General features: G+C 42.0%; 1 protein-coding gene across 1 annotated transcript in view; it reads left to right on the forward strand.

The window, feature by feature from the left end:
- The window catches only part of cdh11 (cadherin 11, type 2, OB-cadherin (osteoblast)), an 86,172-nt gene that overhangs the window by 35,345 nt on the left and 26,618 nt on the right, over positions 1-24,209 (forward strand). The window contains exons 2-3 of the mRNA XM_063875367.1: positions 2,553-2,601; positions 23,065-23,445. Of these exons, the coding sequence (XP_063731437.1) occupies positions 23,301-23,445 (145 nt within the window). The 5' untranslated portion in view covers positions 2,553-2,601; positions 23,065-23,300. The remainder of the gene's footprint in view (positions 1-2,552; positions 2,602-23,064; positions 23,446-24,209) is intronic.

A 24,209-nucleotide genomic window follows, 5' to 3' on the forward strand; every position in this document is an offset into this window, starting at 1 on the left:
ACAACAATATGTACACGAGTGGAGAAGTGTTGCCGTGCATCATCATGACGTCTTTCAAACACTCTTATCGTGATTGTTATTTGTTGCAGTGACAAAGCATGAGACTAGTAGGCTTCTCACATTGAGGGAATGACTCTTTAGATGTATGAATGCAATGCATCAAAACAATGAATCAATACAGTGTCCGTGCATCTGAACGAGTTGTTTGCAGCAGATCGATAAGTCTTCACTCACGCCCTGCACATCTCTGACAGTGTGTTACAGTATTGACAGTGTTGTCTCGAGGAATCTTGCAGCAACACAACGTGGTGAAATCCATTTTCCCCCTCACATAACGAGATGTCATTTTCTCCTTGGAATGAGCTCCATCGCCGGCGCATACAAATAACCGATTCAGCCGCAGAGCGAAAGCACAATAGTGATTGGTTTGATTCCACCGTGGCATTGCTCTTATTACTGATTGCTGCAGGGCTTCACAGACTGTCCCGTGTAAGCACATGTTGCTTTGGATCAAACACATACATCGTTAACAAGGTGACAGGAGTGTGTGCATACAAAGCAGGCTGATCTTCAGGATAACGATGGGAGCGGTGTGACCTGCGCTGAGAAATTATTGGTTATGAAAGGTGCCCGGTGTTGACGGGGCAGTCAAGGTGATCACTCTCCTGCTGTTTGGTTCTTGAAATGCAAGAAAGTGAAGCCGTTCTTTAATTTATTACATATTTTATGGGAAAAAATGATGAAAAAACTGTATCTTTCCAAAATGTGTGTGAGAGAACTTTGGGATTTTAGTGTTTGCAGACCATTTACATGCACAGAAACCTATAACACACTACAGGAAAGGGAAAAGTCCTAGAGCATAATAGAGCCTCTTTAATATTGTGTATATTTGGAGTATAATACAAAGCTAATTGCTTGCATTTGTGTCGTCTATAAAAGCGGCACTCTAGAAGCCGCTGGGGTTATTTTATAAGTATAAAACGTGTTCAAATCTTCCCTTCTGCTTGTTGCTCTGAGATACATTTCACACAGACGAATGACCTTTCTAACAAAAGTCTTTCCCCTCCAAAGCCACTAAGGGCTGATCTTTAGTCCTTAATAAAGACGGAGGGGAAGATAATTATTGCAGTGTCGCTCCTCGGCGCTGTGTGATCTCTCCCTGCACATTTATTAAGACGTGGATAAAAGAAATGTGGCACAGAGGATAAAGGCACTCTTTGGCCTTTTGATATTTAGCCATTTCAGCGTTATAAAATATATCTCCATCCTCATCTCTTCACTCATGCACCATCACACCCACATAATTACTAGACGGAGGAGAACTTCAAGAGAAATGTTGCTTTATTCGGTTTGTTTTAGCCTCGTTCACCTGCTGAAAGCTCATCCTGCTTCACAGTCAGACGGGGGAGCTGCTCTGCTCACCGGAACCGGCCCCCAGTCCCTCCTCCGGGACCGGCCGGGTTAAGCAGCAGGCTCAGGGGCTTCTCACTGGTAGTTACTGATGGATGCGCGAGCATTTACTCTGCCAGATAACACCTCAGGAGATCCAGGAATCAAAGGAACATTTCAAAGGTCTTCAGAAAATCTGTGATCAATTCTAATCTTCCTACGTTCAATCAGTGCTGCTCCAAACATTTAGTCCTGTCACTCACTAGTGAATGTAAACTCTTTTTGTGACATATTCTCTGTTCAACATTCACTAATACAGTGGTGCAGGGATGAACTACAGCACGGTCACGTGACTTCACGTCTCCACCGCTAAGCTAAAGGCGGCTAATGTATGGCATGATGAGGTTTAGTAGTCTTATTAAGACACTTGTTAGCAACCATTTTTAATACAAACAGCATCTTTAGGCACTTATAATATCCTGATCTATGCAAATAATACACAATAGCAAAGACTTTTAATTAGTTTCTGGATGGAAAGGCTGTACTGGCAAATGTCAAATCAGTAAATCAAATTTAACATTTATTTTAGCGTCCATTAAAAAAAGATATCACACCAGTACTGCTCTTTAGAACTGAAAGCCATACCTCACAGCAACATTTAATATTTATAGCAACATTTATATTTCAAGCGCACACCCGCAGTGTGAACAGGAAAATGAAATGAAGAATCAGGGCCGGGTTTGTCAAAACCATCGGTCCTCCAATTCACATCTGGAAGAAAAACTGTCCAATACTTTCAGCCAATCGTAAGAAATCTGTGCTGGGGGGGGGGGGTGTAAATTGTAATGAATCTGCATAGCAACTGTTCATCTGTGAGTTTGATGGTGTGTTCATAAAGTTTATTCTCCACTCTGTGGTGAAAGCCTTAGCAAGCACGTAGTCGCAGCACCAGGAGGCTCAGATTCAGAGCAGTCCACACATGAATTCCACCATGTGTTCCTCTCTCTCCGTCCCCTGCATGGTATCATGAACATAACGAGATACGCAGTGCATTTCATTTATCTAATTACGTCATCACACACAATGTTTCTGAAGCGTTTCCTCCTGAATACATGGTGTTTCTAACATGTGATTAACTGAATGCCCTCTCCTCTTTCTCGCAGGTCTGTGTCACCGTGCAGAGGAGAAAACCCTCAACGTAATGAGCTAAAGGTGCGTTCTGACACTCGTGTGTGTGTGTGTGTGTGTGTGTGTGTGTGTGTGTGTAATCAAAAGGCTTGTGAATTGGCATTGACACATCAGGCCCCACTTGCCTGTTTAGCATTCTGTTTAACTGGCTCCCTCTTTCAGAGAGCGCCTGAGAGTGATGGGGGAGAGCACACAGAGCGCTCTATCTGCAGCTCTTTCATTCAGCATTATTATATCAGTGTGTTTTGTTTCCCTTCCTTCGTTTGCCTCTGTTTCTCCGAGCAATGATCTCTGTCCTTCATGCTTAATGGGAATTTACTTTGAATTGTTTAGCTTGTATTTGCCTCCAGCGGCTTGTTGGAGAGGACTTGTTAAAATGCATATTTAATATGATCTCATGCCTGAAAAATGCGGCTTACAATGCATTCGCCCTCTGGGCACGTGTTCCCAAAGTCACCGTATCGTGCACCTCACATCTCCCATACTAAGCATTTTTTCATTCGCCTGAAAAGTTGAATAGATTAAAGGCAGATCTAATCGATCCTGAGTGTGCTTATCAGCGGCTGGCAGGCTGACGAGCCGATTTCAGAAGAGCATATTCTAATCCTTCAACTGCGGGCAGGAAACTGGAAAAAGACAAATAGGTAGAAAGACTCAGAGACAGCAGGTCAGGCAGGAAACCACAGAAGAAGAAAATCTAATCTTTGAATATTTTTCTGTCTGACAGAACAACGAAATACCCCGATGGAGGATCAAAACACGGCTCATGGTCCTGAGTGTGTTGATTTTTACTAGCGATTAATACTCAGTAAAGTGAGCTGTAATGGCAGGATAGGTTGTCATCATTCCAAGTCTTAACAGGATCGGATCGATATGGTGTTTTTTATAGAAGGCCGCGTTATTAAAGGGGCCCTACTTTGCTCATTTTGTGCTTCTTCTCTACACTAAAACCTATAAACCGTAAAGGGAAAACCCCCCCAGAGCATAATGAGGCCTGTTGGAGCTATATACTGCTTTATATTATTTAATAGTGTATGTACTTTCTTGTTGTTTGTGTGTACAGTTAATGTTTTATCTAGTGGTTTTATTTGATTGAGTTAAAGTATGCTTTTATTTTGAAAGCATCTTTTGGCACCTAGTGTAATTGAATATATTGAGACAGATGTGATAGGAGGCTTATGGTTTTCTACTAGGGTGATTCAAGCAGGACTAAACAAGGAAAGCCAGTGGAAAGGTTTCAGCAAAAGGAATAATAAGAAACCTGCGTAGGATTCGATATCCAGTGCCTCAGAGGCAGTTTACGTTTAAGTTAAATTTCTGTTTTACTTTCCTATGATGTTAGAGCGAGAAATCAGCTGTTGTAGAAACACACTGACTGTATTAACAGACCATAATGGCCACATTTAGAGACACATTATGAGCAAATCATTCTCTATTAGAGGCTGACATATTACTCACATCAGGCAGACATCAATGGAGACTGAAGCTTCTTCCTCCATCTGGTTTCGCCCGGATGATATTTATTGTGTGCTGGTGAAAAGCGTCCTCATTGACGTCTATAGATCCCGCCTGTAACTTATCACGATGCCTGCGTTCAAAGGGTTTAGCTATGCTGCGTACTGATTGGATGTTTAACCTGTTGACCTCGAAAACCGGCATCTAAGCTCACATCCCATAAAAGCAGCAATTCATCCGCATGACCTCTTCTGTCACCGTGACACTCTGCGGCAGCCAAACTGACAAGGATGTTGTGTGTGTGTGTGTGTGTGTGTGTGTGTGATTTGTAGAATAAGAGATAGAAGGGACAAAAAGTGCTTATCTGAACCAGTCTCAGGTCACATGAGCCCCCCTCCCCTCTCACCTATCTCTCCCTCTCTCAGATTAGTGTTTCCTCCTGTTGGCACATGGCTGCTGAAAGCAACAGATGTATTGTGTGTGTGTGTGTGTGTGCGTGTGTGTGTGTGTGTGTGTGTGTGTGTGTGTGTGTGTGTGTGTGTGTGTGTGTGTGTGTGTGTGTGTGTGTGTGTGTGTGTGTGTGCATTGCACAGCTCGGGGCTGTTTCTCAGTTATTTCAGTCTACACCAGTTGCCACGGCGGGGGGGTTTTAAGAGGAGCATCCATTCTCTGCTAGCCTGTTGTGTTTCCATGATACGGGGAGATGGTTTCTAAATGACGCTCTATTTCAGCTTACAGGCGGTGATGCACAGATCTTTGTCTCAGCTAAAGGAGGCCCAGCATATTTCCATCTGGAGAAGCAACTGTAGCTTCAGAAGCAATGCAAACACGAAAACACAAAAGTGCCAAAACACATGCAAAGGATGAAACCTCTTCAGCAACTTGATAGAATATTAGCAGCTGCAAGAAAACATTCACCAACTTGAAGAAACATGCGTAGGGTTTCTCAAAAGGACACTAAAAAGTGATGCACACAGCCGGGACCATAGTGCTTGTTGACATTAAGAGCTATCTAACCTAGTCACATCGGAGGAAATTATCCAATTATTTTGTTAAAATTTGCTGATAAAAGTTACATTTGAGGTTATTTTACACAGTGATGAATAGCCATCTCTATAGTCCCCCAACGTCAACAATCGTCCAGTCCCAGCTGGGTGCATCCCCCTTCTAGTGACAATACTGTATATCTATTCTAGCGGCTGCATCAGCTCCTGGTCCAGCTCTCACACTAGTTATGGCAAAATGTCAAGAATGACTCTGAGATAGCGCCTGATTTCACATGTTTCTGCTACATTACTGCCCTCTGCTCTGTCTGCATGCACATCATGTGTCCAGTGACTTGTGTGCTGATGTTGCATGCATTCATGTCCTGTTTAAAGCAGCAGCTGCATCAGGGAAGCTGCAGAGGAACAATTCAAAACTGAGATTTGGAAGTGAGAATCACCCTGAAACTGCAGTGAGCTGATGTGCTAATGAGTCAATTTACTGAGTATGAGAGACACTTGTGCTTTAGAAAGTAGGTCGATCAGGTCAGGATTGCACCACTCAGCATTTGTGCGTTATTCATTGTGCATTTGTGGGCAAATGTTCCAAAGCTGGAGCACAATGTAATCTGGCAGAGGATGTGATTGAGTTTATTAATTATGCATTGATTGTGTGGCCACTTAAGAATGAGGAAAAACTGGATTTCCACCCGCGTACTGGTACTAGCTCAGATAGCGGATGCATGGTAGCATTAAAAAGAATTCAGGTCTCTGAAGGGAAGACTTTAAATATTGTCTTTAAAGTTCAAGCTCTGTTAAATGTCACGCTGCCAAATTATTTCCTCAACACACGGAAACATGTCTGACATTTGCAAAACATGACAACTTGGGTGAATGTTAACAAGCAGGCATCATATACAGTATTAAACTATCAGTGCAGCGTAAGCTTTCTCCAGAGTGTGAGGAGCAGGAAAATGCTGTTAAAAGTGCTTAAACTATCAGGCTCATATATCTTTGAAAATGTGACACTGATGGGTGTCTGGGAGGAGAGATAAGGAGCAGGAATTAGAGGGGAGAGGATTCCTTTCCCAGGGATTTACACAAACACACACACAGTGGGTTTTAATGCCCTCTACCAGTATTGATTACCCAGCAGCCTGACTGATTGAGAGCTAGATATAAAAAAGCACACATCAATAAAATAACCTGCAGGGACTGTTAAAGACACTGCCCCTTCACACACCCCCCCCCCCCCCCCACACACACACACACACACACACAGGATTCAGTTTCACCAGAAGTCCACCGAGCTGCAGCCATGTCATTCCTAATGTTCATTACTTTTTTTATTCCAGCTAATTAACCTTCAACATATGCAGTAAAAATCACAACTAAGAAGCAGGAGGACAGAAAATAGTTTATCTTACAAAAGCCCTCCTGTGAGATTGTATTAGATCAGATTCAGCTTTATTGTCCTTGCACGTACAACAAAATGCAGATTGCATCCAACAGGAAGTGCAAACAGTTAGAGTTCATGTGCTGTTTAAGTCAATTCCACTTATAGATTCCACTTGTCTCTTGTTTGATTTAAAGCAGTGAACTCATGTGTTTGTTTGCTTACTGACACAAGTTAAGGAGAAATATTGAAGCATATCATTACCTGATTTACCTGTAAATGTAAGAGGTTAATTCTGTTTAACTTTGAAATGTTTGACAGGAAGTGCTTTTATTTTGAAGTGCAAGGAAGTTTCCTGCTCTCTGTGTTTTCCCGGCTTTGTTCCTTATTCAAAGCTTCCACTACACAACAATTACAGAATCACAACTGATTGCAAATGTGAGGCAAGGTGCAGATGATTAATACATATTTTCAGGAGCAACGTTGAGAAGAGTATGGATAAGTTGCAGGGTTAGGGACCATAAACTTTATCGTATATAATCATTTTTAAAGAACAAGCAAAGACCATGAACGTCTGTACTTTAGATTATATAAATGTGTTATTAATTAACTGACCTAATGTCTGTCAAATATTCCTGAACATTGATTTGTTAATGGGCCAAAAAATCATAAAAAAGCTCACATTAGTCAATGAGTTATGGTTATAATTGATCCGTCAATTAATCAATTAAGCATGTTTGCTTTCTTCAGCTGCTCCCATCCCCATCTATCAGCTGTCGTTCTGATATCGGAGGATTGTGTTTGTGTCGCTGCTTGTGTACTTGCGTGTTGTTGTGTGATTAATCTGTTCTCCAGACTCATTATTAACTGTTGATTTTGTGGCCACTTAAAAATGACAAAAGGCCTCGTTTTGAACCGCAGACAGCAGCTTTAGCAGCCGGTGAAGATGATATGAGGCAGAGTGCGAAATATCACTTGTGTAGGATCAGCCGCGGATAACAGACGCAGGTCACTCCAGAAGCTGTCTGGACAACGACTACAGCTGTGAGGCGTCTTTCGTTATCTTTCATAGTGTTTGCAAGGTGGTGTTCAAGGCTTACACTGATATTGCGAGTAAGAGACTCAGCTTAATGTGTAAGAATGTAGAAGAGGTTTGTTATATTCCTCTGGATGTTGGAGTGGTCTCTAAGTGAGCAATATTGGAACTATCGTGTGGATTGCCACGCTTACGTCTTATTTTATTGAAGTCTCCCAATTTGAAGTCCTCCCTCTGACGGAGCTAACACCGGTAATAAAATAGAACTTTCAATTGATTTTTACTGACTTTTTTTATGCCCTAAACACCTCCAGAGATTGGCAAATTGAAATGGGAACTGAAAGAATTTAATACCCAGTGATGTTGAATTAAATCGTAGTAAACAAAGGTATGTGATATTTGAAGGAGTAGCATAAACAGGATGAGAATCTAGCATATTTAGTATATTTATGTCCGATTTAGGTGGATTTGGAAGCTCTTATTATTTATTTTTGTCAAAAAGTGTCCTGGATAAGTACTGACGGGAGCTTTGGGAACAATGTGTGATGAGATCAGGTGACAACGTTTAATTTGCGGGCTTAAGGGATGGTCTATCAGGAGAAATTGCTTTTTGGGGGGGCTCAATAGATGCAAGATATGGTTTTTATCCTCCAATACGAGATTACAGGCTTGGCTTCATCCAGCAAGCCAACCGTCACAGGACTTCCACTGTAACCAGAAAACAAAGTGACCCAAATGATCGGTCTTTATTGCTCTAAAGAGAGAGAAACCATTACAGGTGGATCAAATGGGACGGATGGAGAGGAAGAGCTTTTTTCCCACAGATTTTTAAAGATCAAATTCCTTCGGTATAGGCCTCAGATTTCATTTTAAATTCTGCTCTGCTCTGCGTTGGCCTTTATCCAAGTGGCACTGTGCTCTGAATTTCTATTCACCTCTCCATTTGGTCTTTTGCTCTGCATGTCATTGCCGGGATTTCGTTCGTATATATCTTTCAATCTGTTCCGTGTGCACAGATCAGAATGTAAATATCCCATAAGCACCATCACACAGCAGTCAGCAATGCCCGAGCAACAAGAGGATGAAGAGGGGGAAAGAATGTGCAGATATAAATGTGTTTGCCATGAGATTACCGTGCATCATAAAGCCTGCAAGGAATCAGAGAGGGATGGAGGAGAGAGGGAGTTCAATGCGGAGAAGGACATGAAGGGGGAGGAAGACGAGATGCAAATATGAATGATGGATAAATGAGCAGAAAAACAGAGACACATGATGAGAGGGAGGCACAGAATCAGGAGGGGATGTCAGAAGTCAGAAGAACTGAAATGCAGAGATAGAAAACAAATGTAAGCCCCTGAGGATTAACTCCCTCATTTCTCTATGGGGAAGAATGGGAGAGGATTTCTACCTCCTATCCTCTCAGCCTCCCTTTGATATCTCCCCCCTTCTCTCTCTGTCTCATATTCTAATATCTCCAGTCTCTATTCATCATGTTGGAACACAGTCGCTGAGCTCGCTAAAGCATGAACACACATGGCTCACCTAGCTGGACACAAATCCCTCTCTGTTGGATTTCTTTCTTCCTCTCCTACTGCTTCCAATTCTCGGTTGATCTCTTCATTCCCCCCCCCCAGCCCTCTTGTTTGTGGTGCAGCATAAACTCTTATTACCTGCCCTCTTTTCTTCTCCATCTGCAGCGGTTTGGCAGCTAAGCAAACGTAGCACGGGGGCCAATAACGCACGGGGGCCAATAACGCACCGCGGCGCTCCTCGTCATTGTTGTGGTCGGTTTAACGAGATTTGCTAATAAGATGAACGGGCGTCCTGCTGGTCGGTTAATGGTGCGTTCACTGGTCCTCCGCGGTGTAGTGATTCACAGTTTAAACATAGAGAAGGGCGGTTTAATTGCTCACGTAATGTTGGTTGTAAAGTCCTCTAGTAATACTGCAGAAGTGTTGTGGTGAAACTCATCCAACTGGGTTTTGAATCCAAACACTCCTCATGCGCACATTTGGTTTTGATTTTACAGTCGTTTGATTGGCTCTACATGTTTGGAGTTGATTTGCACTTTACACTTGCACAGAAAAATGTCAAAGTAATTATTTAAGAGATTTGCACTTTCCAAGCCTTCCTCTTCTTCTTTTGAACCCCATTTAAAACCTATATAACCAACTGTTTATACCAATATTTACATTGAAAGTCATTATTATCTCTACCCTACTCCTTTCCTAACATTGTCTTTAAGCAGTTTTTAGTACCTAGTGTACACAGTGTAAAGAAAAGCAACGTTACAGTGTTTTTCCAGGTGTGTTTTCTGTGCCTGTCGTTAGTTTATGTAAGCTTCGGAGTCAGTGTTTCAGCTTAGCATGGTTCCTCTCGTCAGGGAACATTTCCTACATGTGTGGGGATCACAGCTCAGCCGTGTATGCTTTCACGCGGCAGCTGAAATGGAGATAGAAAATAAACATTTTCCCAGATGTAGCGTGAAACGGGTCTACAGTTACTCTACAACCTTTTATCCACCTCTTCCTTTCACTCCAGTTTTCCATTATAGTTGCTCCACTCGATTTGCTCTTAATTTCATCGATTTTTTTAACCTCACTTTTGATTTTAAGCTCATTCTGTCCAAGTCCAAGGCTTAGTTGTACCTTATTCACTACAGAAGTACGATATTTAGGACACACTCATGCTTTGATGCAAGGTCAACTGTCCATATAATCAGGATTTAAGTGGATTTTCTCATCTTTAAACACTCAACACCATCACAGGACACAAGGAATATAGAAATAAGCTCAAGTGATTCCCTCCATATCCACGTAGCCTGTAGGCATTTTCTTTTTTGTTCTTGCATGGGCTACAGATCCGGCCACAGTGTACTTATGTCGACCTCACAGACTTTATTGCAGAGGCATAAATCCTCCTTTACTTTATACTCCCTTTTTTCTCTCCCTGTGGTTATGCGGCCTCTCCTTCTCTCTTTCTCTTACCTTTCTTCATTTCGTTGCGGTCGTCTGTCCCTGCTCCCCGAGCTTTTAAGAATCCGAAGTATTTTATTTTTCCTTTAGCCTCAAATCAATTCCAGACGCCACCGTTTCCTGCCCCCCCCTCACCCCTCACCTCTCTCCCTCTCGCCCTCCCTTTGGGGCTATAGACCCAAACCACACACACACAGAAATGGAGTGAGAAAGACAGCCGCATTGAGAGTCTCAGGTTTTGCTTTCTTTTCCATAGCAGAAATTCCTCAAACTTTCCTCCCCGCCCCCATTTCTATTCCGGGAATTGTGTCTTACTTTTGATTGAACAGCTTATTTTTCTAAAGACCATTCCCCCTTTTTCTCCCAGCGTTTGTCTTGGCTTGTCTCCTGTCAGACTCATCCATCTTTTTATCTCTCCTTCAGATTAAAAAGGTGCGGTGACAGTGTCATGAATCCCTTGTGATGGAGAGTGTGTGTGTGTGTGTGTGTGTGTGTGAACTTTAAACCTCAGCAGATGTCTTCAGCGCGTTGCTTCCTTTTGAAGTACTTTATTAATTAACCATGTGTGGATGTGTGCACACATGAAGAAGATGTCTGGATGATTGATTCAGGACTTAGAAAAGCAAAGTCTGGCAGCTTCTGAGGGTCACGAGTCGTTTTGCTTTTCAAAGCGAGAGATAATAAGCAAAATTGGAAAAACCTGTGACATGTTCGGCAGCGCCATGTGATTATCCATATTCATTGTCCACTCTTAAGTATATTCTAAATGTCTCCCACAGTAATTACAGTGCCACTCCAATTCCAAAGCTATAATTGCAAGGATGGATCCGACTGGACTGTGAAGTGAAAAGGAAAAAGACAGAGAGCAGAGGGATAAAAGACTAAATGAAGAGCAGAGAGGCAGGATGAGGGATAATTAAAGAGCTGGTTAATTTAGGACACCCTTCAACCCTACAGTATAAGGTTTCCATTAAAGCCAATCTATCAAGCCTTTAATACAACACTGCCTCTTTTTTTTATTTCCACAAGCTTAATTCTGAATTGTGGACGTCATAATTAACTGTTTGTCTTCCCAATTATTAGGAGTGAACGGCACAAAGTTAGAGGCAAGGAAGAGGGCATTCCCGTGCAAGCCGATAGCCAATGAACAGCAGTCAACGGGCTAAATTAAGCAACATTGTTCTTTCCTCAAGCTGAACTGCGTCTGATCAGCCCGCCCGTTGTAGGGTTGTGTCTATTTCTGCCGCTCATTTGGAAGAAACACAGAGAGCTGATTGGTTCAGTCATCTACCTGTTTTTGGTCCAGGTAGATTTCCTCCTCCTGAATTTAAAGACCAAATCAGGAGCCAATGACATATTCACCCCCATTGTTTATGTCTTCATTATGTTTCACGGCTTTGGAAAGAGATTGAGCTTCGTTATACCCAAGCAGAAGTTGGAGTTGGAGAAACAATGGAAAAGACCTGTACTTTGTGTTACATTACAAGCACCGAAACACATTAATTTAAATCTAGTGAAGTATATGTACTTAAGTATTGTAATTAAGTATAGTTTTGAGGTCTTTGTAAGTTGCTCCAGTACTCCCATGTTATGCTACGTTTACTCCACTACATTATTTAATCCCTTTAGTTGCTAGGCAGATTAGGATTAATGATGGTAAATATAATCAGCCCTTAAATCAGACTGTAGTTCACCTGCAGTAAATCCAGCAGCTACCCTGCAGTATACAAAGCCATTCAAACTAGCTGCACCTTTACCAGCTCTGAGAACACTTTAATGATCAATCATTATAAAACATATCAGAGATATTATTCTGAAATGGACCAATCAGACAATGACTACTTTTACTGTCGCTACTTTAAGTACATTTAGAGGAGAGTACTTTCTACTTTCACTGGAGGAACATTTAGAATACTTTTACTGTGACAGAGTATTCCTACACTCTGGTACTTCTACTTTACTCAAGTACAAGATCTGAGTACTTCTACTTTACTCAAGTACAAGACCTGAGTACTTCTACTTTTACTCAAGAACAAGATCTGAGTACTTCTACTTTACTCAAGTACAAGATCTGAGTACTTCTACTTTACTCAAGAACAAGACCTGAGTACTTCTACTTTACTCAAGAACAAGATCTGAGTACTTCTACTTCTACTCAAGAACAAAAGCTGAGTACTTCTACTTTACTCAAGTACAAGACCTGAGTACTTCTACTTTTACTCAAGAACAAGACCTGAGTACTTCTACTTTACTCAAGAACAAGATCTGAGTACTTCTAATTTACTCAAGAACAAGACCTGAGTACTTCTACTTTTACTTAAGTACAAGATCTGAGTACTTCTACTTTACTCAAGAACAAGATCTGAGTACTTCTACTTTACTCAAGTACAAGACCTGAGTACTTCTACTTTACTCAAGAACAAGACCTGAGTACTTCTACTTTTACTTAAGTACAAAATCTGAGTACTTCTCCCACCTCTGCTTGAAAGAGTACAAAAAACATGCAAAGACAAACACCCACTCTGACCATGTGGGAAATCATATTGTGGTTTTGCTGTCCTTTGATAAATGCTGGATGGAAAATGACGAGGCCGCTGTCAGTGAACCGTGCTCACAGAGTTATAAAGCCGAAGACAACTGGTCCAACAATCTATTAAAAAGGCACAAAACATATATCCCCGATGAATCTCTGTCTCATTAGCAGAAGGAATTGTTCTGGTTAATTCACCACAAATTGCATGTTATACATACAAATGAGTGTGATTCTCCCTAATTGAGGATGCTAATCAAAATGAGCACAACTCAAATATGTTGTCTCAAAATACACATGTACACAGAGTATGAAATAAAGTACTTTAAATAGAATCATTTAGCTTGCCGTGTGGAGATCACCTCCCCAAGACAACAATGGCAGAGTTAATTAGGTGCTAGTTAGCAGAATGCAACAAATGGAAGAGTGTGTGCCGTCTGCACATTGTTTGTCTTCCTCATTATCAGCTTTGTTTAATAAGCATTCTGCAAATTACAAAACAGGCCATTTATGCTTTTGTTGTGCCAATAGCAATCAGGGGGAAGCTACTCATTACGGATTCTAGTTCTGGTGGTAATCAATGCTCAGAATGTGCATTTTAAAATCCACATCAATCAATCAATCAATCACTCAATCAATCAATCAATCAATCAATCAATCAATCAATCAATCAAGAATACTTTAATAAACTTAGGAGGAAGTTAGGTTTTTAGATGAAGACTCAGGCTCATGATGAAGACTCGGGCTCACGATGAAGACTCAGGCTCAGGATGAAGACTCAGTCTCATTATGAAGATGTGATGAAGACTCAGGCTCATTATGAACACGTGATGAAGACTCAGGCTCATGATGAAGACTCAGGCTCGTGATGAAGACTCAGGCTCGTGATAAAGACTCGGGCTCACGATGAAGACTCAGGCTCACGATGAAGACTCCGTCTCATTATGAAGATGTGATGAAGACTCAGGCTCATTATGAAGACGTGATGAAGACTCAGGCTCGTGATGAAGACTCAGGCTCGTGATAAAGACTCGGGCTCACGATGAAGACTCAGGCTCACGATGAAGACTCCGTCTCATTATGAAGATGTGATGAAGACTCAGGCTCATTATGAAGACGTGATGAAGACTCAGGCTCATGGTGAAGACTCAGGCTCATGATGAAGACTCAGCCTCGTGCTGAAGACGTGATGAAGACTCAGGCTCATGATGAAGACTCCGGGGCACAGCTTAATAGGTTATTTACATTCAGTGAAGAAATTAGAGAAAAAGAAGCTCAAATGAAACATATAATATGTGCATCAAATACGAGCAACGGCAACAGGCTGCATGCCCGGGGGATCTACGCTGAAAAAGTGCACAAATGGACAGATTTATTAAGGAATTAGCCGCAGTAATTCAGAGGAAGTACATCTTTATCTGTCTTTATTATTGCCAGCCATAAAGCTAGTAGTGGGCACATCGGATACCACATATTCTGAAGATGACATCCATATTTCCCTGAAGCTAAACTGCTCCTGTCGGCAGCTTTGTATACGACTCTGTTCCTGAAATCATTGACCCGTTTCTTAAATGGTCTCCAAGGCCCGAGTGTTATTAACCAATAGTGTTTACTGCCTTTATGCTAAGTGGGTCCACATCCACTCTCCGTCATCCTGCCGCTTCCACACGGGGGAATCTGTTGATGCCTCTGAGTCTCCCCAGAGGAAAACTGATCCGGAAAATGATCCTCTTCAGACTGTTTCTCTCCGTCAAAAAATCCATCAAAGCTCCGTGACACAAAGTGCATTACCTCTACAGAGATGGATAACGGGTGACATGATTTGGTTGTGACTAATGCTGCTCCCAAACACATCTACTGGTGGTGTGTGCGTGGTGTTTGTGACTGCACCATTGACATGTGAGCATGGTGTTATCCAAGTCAGTCATCAGGGTGTGTGGAGCCGTGTTGTGTGCCTTTGTGGAAATGATTTAGGTAAAATAAATGAAAAACATGTATTTTCCCAATCACTCCTGTCACAGTCAGCTGTCTGAGGAAGGAGAAACGCTGCAGAGCATAATCATGAACGTCACAACAATTGAATTATGGAAAGATTAAATTCCCTAATGCATCTTATTTAGATGTACATGTTCTGGACATTAGCAGCGCTGGAATAATCAGGACTTTGTCGCCTTTAACGTAACAAGATATTAATGAAGCTAAAGTGAGCTTGATTAGAGATAATAGAACATGAATGAACTGTGTGTGTGTGTGTGTGTGTGTGTGTGTGTGTGTGTGTGTGTGTGTGTGTGTGTGTGTGTGTGTGTGTGTGAGAGACAGAAAGCAGCAGACACGGGGTCTTGTGGGTAGTAATTAGCACTTGGATTTCACTAATGACTGAACAGGAATCCGCGACTTCTACACACATGCTAACAAATTCATAACAGACAAACGAGGACACACTAACACACACACACACACACACACACACACACACACACACACACACACACACACACACACACACACACACAGAAGATTAACTGTGTTGTAACTACATGTGTGTGTGTGTGTGTGTGTGTGTGTGTGTGTGTGTGTGTGTGTGTGTGTGTGTGTGTGTGTGTGTGTGTGTGTGTGTGTGCCACAGTTGCTAGCCACTCATTAATATCTTTTTTTGCCGGATGCTGAGAACGCTTTGCAGGTTTTTCTTTGCAATCCCTTTACCACACACACACACACACACACACACACACTCACACACACACAAGTTCCTCTAATTGAAAGGCAATTAAGCCTCAGGTTTCGTGGTGTGAGCTAAACGCCGGGTGTCTGTTTTCAGCTTCGCTCTGTTTTTAAGCTTTTAACAGACCACAAAGAGCTGGCCACGGAAAGGAGACACCCGAAGTGAACTTCAATACACCGACTGTCTGTCCGTCTACCTGTCTCTCTCTCAATCTGTATGTCTCCCTGTCTGTCTCTTAATCTGTCTGTCCGTCTTCAAGTCGCTGCGTTTTCTCTGCCCTCAAAGTCTCTTTTTCTGTAGGTTTTCATACGTACTTATGATTACTACTCATCCAGCTTAACTTCATTAAGATTGGCAAACTTTAAGACCAACATGTTCTAAACAATCTATTAAATAACACATTAAATAAAGTAAAATGGGAATGAAGAGGAGGAATCAGCGAGTAGTCAAATGAGTTTTCAGACGGAAACAATGATGAACCTCTGGTTAAATCTTTACAGCATCTCAGGAGTTTGTGTATAATTCTGTTGACAGTTGTGGGACAGAAAAACAACGTCTCTCTCTTTCTCCTAGGTGTCATCCTCTCCTGCTTCAATTCATCTTTCTCTTATTTCACAATCTCTCCCTGCAGAATATGTTGCTTTAAAATAACCAGACATTTAAATAAAAAGGAAGAAGAAAACCTTTTCCAGTTCACAGCTTTGCAGAGTACAGCAGAGCAGCTCTGGGATTTGTTTCGGAGAGGAGGAGTGGATTTTCTTACAGTAAAAGTAAATCTCATTTTAAACCTCGCATGACCCTCTTTGGTATCCCAGCAGGGAAAGAAAAAAATCACATCTGGTTCAAATATTGGAGAGGGTTATAGAGGGGTCCAGTGGCTGGAGAAGTGTGTGAATGGTTGCATGTCTAGTCCTGATAAAAGCAAAGTGGTGTGTGTGCAAAATCTCACATGCACACCAGTCAATTAATGGGAACATTTCTAGGTTAAATCACTTTTACATTAAGGAAAAATTACCCCATGATCTATAGAGGCTTGCTGATGATTGATTTGAGTCACTAGCTGTTTCTTAAAGCACATCCAGTCTTTCTTTGACGTATTCCCTCAATTAAATCCAAGTTGAACGAGATACGGCATCCCTAAATTCTGTATCTTTGCTCATGTCGGCACAGACTTGCCAATTGACACCACCGTGGCAGGAACAAACGATGATGCTCTGACTGCGAGAACACAGAGGGAACAAATACCGCCTGCAGGCTTCGCTCAGGGAACAAACAACACATTTTACACCCAACCGGTCGGCTAATTAAGAAGTCATTTCTTTAGTTTCAAAGCTCAGGGGGAGTCGATGTTCGCTGTGGTCAGGAAATGTGTCGGCATAAAAATTGTAGAGATGGTGAATGTTGAGGAAAAGCAGCCAAGATCAGAAACCTTCCCAATCTTTATCAAATACATCCACTATCCCACCAACAGCATTAAGGAAAGGCTGAAAAACAATGATTTCATGTAAAAAATGAAGGGTTCTGTCTGTTAAATCAGGCATAAGGGCTGATTATAGTCCATGTTTGAAAGGAGAGACTATTCCCAAGATACATACTCAGCCGCTCCTCTTATCTCTAATTCTCATATGTATGCATCCGTTTGCACACAGACAAGCTACAGTAAGACCATTGTTTGCATTTGACACCGGCAATATGTGGAGACATGGCGGAAGAAGTATGGAAAGACACACACTGTAAGCTACATGCACAATCACACACACACACACACTGAGAGCCAAGGTAGACGGTGATATATATCACATCTGAACATGAATGAATCACCTTTATTACCACTGACCCCCAGAGAGAAGAGCAGAGAAAGTTGCAGAGCAAAGGGGGAAAAAGTAGGTTTAAGTTTGCTCTGTATAAGTTATTTTAATGCTTTTGTTGGAAGCTGTTCCCTGCAAAGAGCGAGGAATGAGAGTGAATCAGACGGAGGGAGAGCTCAGAGATACAAAGTGGGAGTTATATAAAGAGAGACGGAGCAAAACAGCTCTCATTGTTGTTCAAATGGAAAGCCTCCAGCGTTGCTGAGAGAGAGGCGAGCAAGAATGAGTAAAAGGCCTCAAAATGGTCGACATGGTCAGCAGAATGGTTTTAGGGTATTTGATATAATATCTGATCTGATTGCTTGGTTGAGTTTATTGAACTCAAGGTTTTAAGTGGTATTTTGACCTTGAAGTACATCTGGAAGTCAACAGGGTGTGACCAAAATACGTCAGGCTGCAGAGAATCGCAGTCCAAAAACACTACAACGAGTCAGTGTGGTACTAAACACATTGCATTAGCATAGCATCGTTAAAAGGACTTTCTTTGTTTCATTTTGGGATACCACACCATTGATAGATCATCACTGGATTGCATGGCCATGCTTGTACTGGTTGAAAGTCAGTAAAGCCAGTCATCAGAGCATAAAAAGCTCAAAGATTCAAACTTAACTGCAGCTATGATCAAACACATCCCTCTATCTCTTTGTGGAGCTTTTTCAGCCATAAACTTAGAAATGTAAAGCAAACAAAAGTGAATAATGTGCAGGATTTTCCACGGTTCCCCACGAGCAAATGCTGACAATGTTAGACAACATCTACCTCCTTTAAGTTTACCAAGAAATCCTAAATGATGGGACATTTATTACTCATTTTTTACCCAAATTCCCTTCTTGCCGGAGGAAACTATTTCCTAGCAATGTTTTTCTTTCTTATTTGACATCAGGTTCATTTCATTGTAATTTAACATGTACGTTTTTGAGGCAAAAAACATCTGGAAAGTCAAAACGGTGTGAGCAGAAGACCTCATGCTGCAGAGAATTGCAGTCCAAAAACACTACAGGCAAGTCGGTGTGGTTCTAAACACATTGCATTAGAAAAGCATTGTTAATTGTTGGAATATTCACTGGGTTAAATGGCCACGTTTGGTTCAAAGCCAGTAGAGCCAGTCATCAGAGCATAAAAAGGTCCAACATTTCAGGTTTAACTGCAGCTATGATCAAACACAGCTTAATTCTGCAAATGAAACCACAAGGGCAGTCAGTTTGGTGCTAAACACAAAACATTAGCATAGCATTTTTAATTGTGAACGTGGGTTGCCTTTGTACTGGTTCAAAGCCAGTAAAGCCAGTCATCAGAGCATAAAAAGGTCCAACGTTTCAGGTTTAATTGCAGAAAAAAAAACACAACCTATGATCAAACACATTTAATTCTGCAAGTGGAACCGTGAGTGCAGTCGGGTGTAATCTCAAGAAGAGTAAAGGAGCTATGAAAGAAAAACTACAGAAGCCGTTCATCCAGAGTCAGGAGGAGCACAGCATACGGTGGGCTTTGTTTCGGGTGTGGAGATAATCGTTGTGATAGCAGCTGGGCCGCCATCACAACTCCTCTGACTGAAGAGGCACAGCGTGAGACGGAGCCAGAAGGAAGAAACAGCATTTACCTAAAACACTCTTTCACTGCAGACTCACACACACATAACCAGTGCTTGGAAACCCTAGTGGGGTCCTTAAGTGCAAAGTAAAGGGACTGACTCAAATTCTGATCAGTCAACGTCTGAAGACTTTACAAGAACTCGGTCGATATGAAAGGCCGTCTCTTAGGGAAGTATTTGGGTTGATCTGAGGGTCAGTGGTTTGATCCCAGCATGTTTTTAAGCATCCTTTGGCAAGATACATAACCCCACGTGGCGCCTCTAGGCATATCTATGGTTTGAAAGTGTCTGGAAGTTGCGTTGGATAGGAGCGGTACGAATAAAAAACATGTCATGCAATGAAGAAGAAGTCATATGTGTGTGTTTTGTACTCACACCCCACTTATGGTACACACTACATACCAGATTGATTGGATGCTCACAGACACACACAATTAGAGAAATGAAAAGGCCAATCACGGTGATTCATCCACTTATTCTCATGTAGTCTGATTGGTCAGTTAGTGAGAATATGTCAGCCGGCGGGGCATGTGGCGCTGAATGTCCTTTTTGTTTTGTTTAACCCAACTGACCTTTGTCACACACACACACACACACACACACACACACACACACACACACACACACACACACACACACACACACACACACACACACACACACACACACACACACACACACACACACACACACACACACACACACACACACACACACACACACACACACACACACACACACACACACACACACACACACACACACACACACACACACACACACACACACACACACACACACCCCTAATGTTAGCCAATGAATCACGGTAGTCTGGGCCAACACTTGACTCATGTATTCACAGCATTGCTAGGAGCCCAAGGGAATGATGCATACACAATTACACACACACACAGACACACACACCAACTCACACACACACACTGTTCCCTATTCTAATGTGACTCTTGAGTCATGTATTCATACAGAGGAAGAGGTCTAGCCAAAAGGCTAGCTCGCCCTGGGGAGTCATTATCACGCTCTGTTCCTGGGATTGCTCTCTCTCTCTCTCTCTCTCTCTCTTTGTGGAGCTTGTTCAGCCATAAACTTAAAAATGTCAAGCAAACAAAAGAAATAATGTGCAGGCTTTTCCTGGGTTCCCCATGAATAAATGCTAGCAATGTTTCAAACATCTACCTCCTTTAAGTTTACCAAGAAAACCTAAACTATAAAGGACATGTTTTACTCATTTCTAACTCTAATTCCGCTCTTCGGCGGGACGGAACTATTTCCCAGCAAGGTTTCTTTTCTTATTTGACATCAGGTTCATTTCATTGTAATTAAACAAGCCGCACGCTTCAGTTGTCACAGTCGCATCGAATATTACCGAGCTGTCGCTTTGCTACCAATCTGTTTCATTATCGTTGTTTTTTTCAACGTGTTTGACTTGAAAGTGTTTGAGGCAAATAACAGATGACCGGTGACAGGGTTTCAGGATATTGGTGAAAGCAATTTATTTTGGACTTGTGTTTTTTCTGCTTGTTAAATAAATCCGGCTCTGGTAATTTGACGTGTTAGTGACAGTTTGAGAGCATGTGAATAGATTCTGCAGAGCAGCTGTCAGCTCCCACACAGGTTCATAATTGTTTTGGTGTTACCGTTGTTTAGACCCATTTGAAGTTTCAAAAGGAATTCACAAATGACTTTACCTGCAAGTGACAACTTCTAAGAATAGATTTTCTTGGAGGTTTTGCTTTGCTTTTTAGTAAAAATTGTTGGCCAACTTTAAAAGCAGTAAACATCCCTTAATGAGAGTGTTTCCTTCTTGGTTTCAGGTTACTTTAAAGCCTACCTTTCCCCTCTGTGGCACCGTTAAGGCTCCCTTCTTGTTCTTCTTCTAATTTCAGTTCTGTCCCACATATGTTGCCCCCTTGTAGTGGCAAATGAATGAGGCCTATACAACTGATAGACAAGCATTGAACACACACACACACAGATACACACACACGTATGCACATCAATCATAAGACTCAAGGATAATTAGCCAGATGATGAGCCGGTGTGGGATTAACTGTCCACACTTTCCTAGTTGGGCGCCCATGTGGTCAACGGGAGCAAATGAGCCCTGAGGGGATTTTCTCATCTACTGATCTTAAACACACACACACACACACACACACACACACACAGACACACACACACACACACACACACACACACACACACACACACGCACACACACACGCACACACACACACACACACACACACACACACACACACACACACACACACACACACACACTTTCTTTAATGTGGCAAAGAACGATCAGCAAGTGGAGGTCATAATAACAAAAGAACATCTGAAGGATGAAGGCCCTGCAAAGAGAGGAAGAAGAATCAAACAGTGACAGCTAGAAAAACTATTAGTTTGTGTTGTAAAAGGATCCGAGCAAACAATTGCTCACTGACAGCTGCGTGCATGTGTTGAATGATTTAAAAACACTGACAGCTTTTGTGCAATTATTCCGGGTTCGACTCCAGCTGGATTGGCATTGATCGGACGGCTGTCTGTTCACCGGGAGACACTCCAGGTTAATGTGGAAAATAAGGTGGAGGATGTGCAGCTGTGTCCCACCTCTCCTGTCAGCCGTGTCAGGGGCCGTAATGGAGGTTCTTTGGACGATGCAGCTGTGTGCAAATGAAGCATCGATATACTATTAACCGTTAGGCTGGGAAATGAGTTATCTGACATATAGGTGCGAGTCAATGGAGCAAAATGATTCCCTTAATGAAGTGCAATTAGTTCCACGTGTTTCTACATGTGAATGTTTCTTGTTTTTCGTGCAACCTATTCCCACTTTCATCATGGCACCAGTCAAAACAGCTAATAGAAGCCAGTCTGATGGTGTAGCTAATTGTGTTTTCAATCATGGTCCATTATGAAGCCAGACAGGAAGTGCATGTGTTGTTTACTGCAAAGGTGAAAGTGTTGCTTTACTGCTTCATGATGTTTTGAGGAGAAGGCAGTGTTTCAATTACAGAAGAAATCATGCAAAATGGGAAAATATCGACGATCAGATACAGAAGGCTTTCTAAAGAATGATCACATCAAGATGCTGTCAGAGGTGTAAGTGCTATTTGCACCAAAGACACGGTTGTGGCTTGTTTTGAATTCTATATAACCGACTCTTAAGCTGACAGAGTCAGCCTGTTTTCTAATTCACTTTATTTTGTTTTCGCTGGAGAGACTAAAATTTGCCAGATTTCAGCAGATTTTTCTAACTGGGAGAAAGGTTGTGGTTATGTGGTAACGTTATGCATCAAAACATCCAAACTTAACCGTATGCATGAAGGTAGTGGATCTCTAATACATGGGCTGGCTTTAAAAGGAACAGACACACTAAAAGCTAGAAGAAGGAAGAAGCAGCAATGAATGCCTAGGCCTAATCCACAAATGCAGCCTTCATTGCTACCATTATATCTTTGAGTCATATGCATTCAAGGTATTCCAATGATATGCATCTAGTTTGTAGAGTCAGGAAACAACATTGACCTTTATTTTTCTCTCTACATTAGTTTGATTGTACTTGAGAAGGCTGTAAATAGAGTGATACGGGGACCTGGTGCGGCCTCCCACACTGAATCAGTCTGGGTCTCTAATTGAATTAAAGCTAATGAGATTACTGACAGCATTGTCTGGGTAATTAGTGCAATGTCCTAATCAACACAACAACCATTTAAGGAGTCGGATCTCTAACTGCAGTCAATTAACATCACCCTGCATAACAGACAGGAAGGACAGATCACAGAACTGTGGATGTTGTTTCTGCTGTCACTGTGTCATTCATCACAGCGATAAAGATGAATGTCTTTCGTGGTTAAAGTTGGATGTAAATTTGTTTTAATGTGTGTCCTACTATGCTCTCTTGCAGGCTCTGTGATCATACGATAGAGGGAGTTCACCAATAAAAAGGACAACAACGACAAGGAAAAGAAAGTCCATAACGTGAAAGAGGGTGATGAGGATCCACACCAGCAGGCTCCTTCTCAGCTAATGACCTAGGAAGATCACCATTTTGTCAGCAAACACAGGATATCTGCTCAGTGGGAGCGGCGCTCCACTGAGAGGAAGCAGAAAGTCGGGGGCGCAGTGAAGTGAACGGTCGCGATGGCGGTGATGAAGCGGCAGGGCCTGGGGACGCTGAGGGCCTTCCTGCTGTTGGTGGGAATCTCAGCGCTGTGTAGCGTCGCCTTAGGAACCCGGAGAGGAAATGCTTCCTTGGAACACAGGGGCCACAGACTCAGACATTCAGGTATGTCAACAGGATTCAGGGCTACTTAATAGAGTGGTGCGGTGACGACGGATTTTTAGAGGCCTGCCCAGAAGTTCGCAAAGGTTCCCTCACCTTGAAGCAACAGGATTTTTCCATTCGATTTTTGGAATATTGCAGGAAACAAGCTCTTTGGAAAACACACATTTGGTTCAGCAGGAATCTCCACATATTGACATCACTATTTGAAGCATAGATGCAATTCAGAGAAATACAAAGCTAACAAAATGCTCCTACTAAATGACATCATGGTCAAAGGACTTCCCGTCCGCTATGCTAAGCTAAAGGTGACTGATATTCGGCGTGCTGACCTTTAGTCGTATCATTTAACTGAATGCTAGCAATCTATTTTAAGCCTTATTTCAAGCATCTAAACAAAAACAAATAGAACAAACTATTGACTTGCAGACCAAGACACAAAAAGTGGTCAAGTGCAAACACATTTCCAGGTTTTGGAATCAGAATTGGTTTTAATACCAAGTAGGTTAATACATATTCCTGCACCACTCTTCTAGACATGTTCTACACCTGGCTGTATCAAACACACGTACTGGTGCTGTGATGCAATGTGAGATACATCTTTCACCTGACAAAATACAGATGGTCACACATGCCACTTTTTTTCCCTTGCATGCATTTCAAAGTGACAACGATTTCCCTTGTGACCATGAGGCGTTTCATACTTCAAAACTATGACAGTCCCTTTCTGACAATTACTGCGCAGCGGTGTTACATAAGCATTGAGG

Source organism: Eleginops maclovinus, chromosome 22 (assembly GCF_036324505.1).
Source record: "Eleginops maclovinus isolate JMC-PN-2008 ecotype Puerto Natales chromosome 22, JC_Emac_rtc_rv5, whole genome shotgun sequence".
Classification (NCBI taxonomy): Eukaryota; Metazoa; Chordata; class Actinopteri; order Perciformes; family Eleginopidae; genus Eleginops; species Eleginops maclovinus.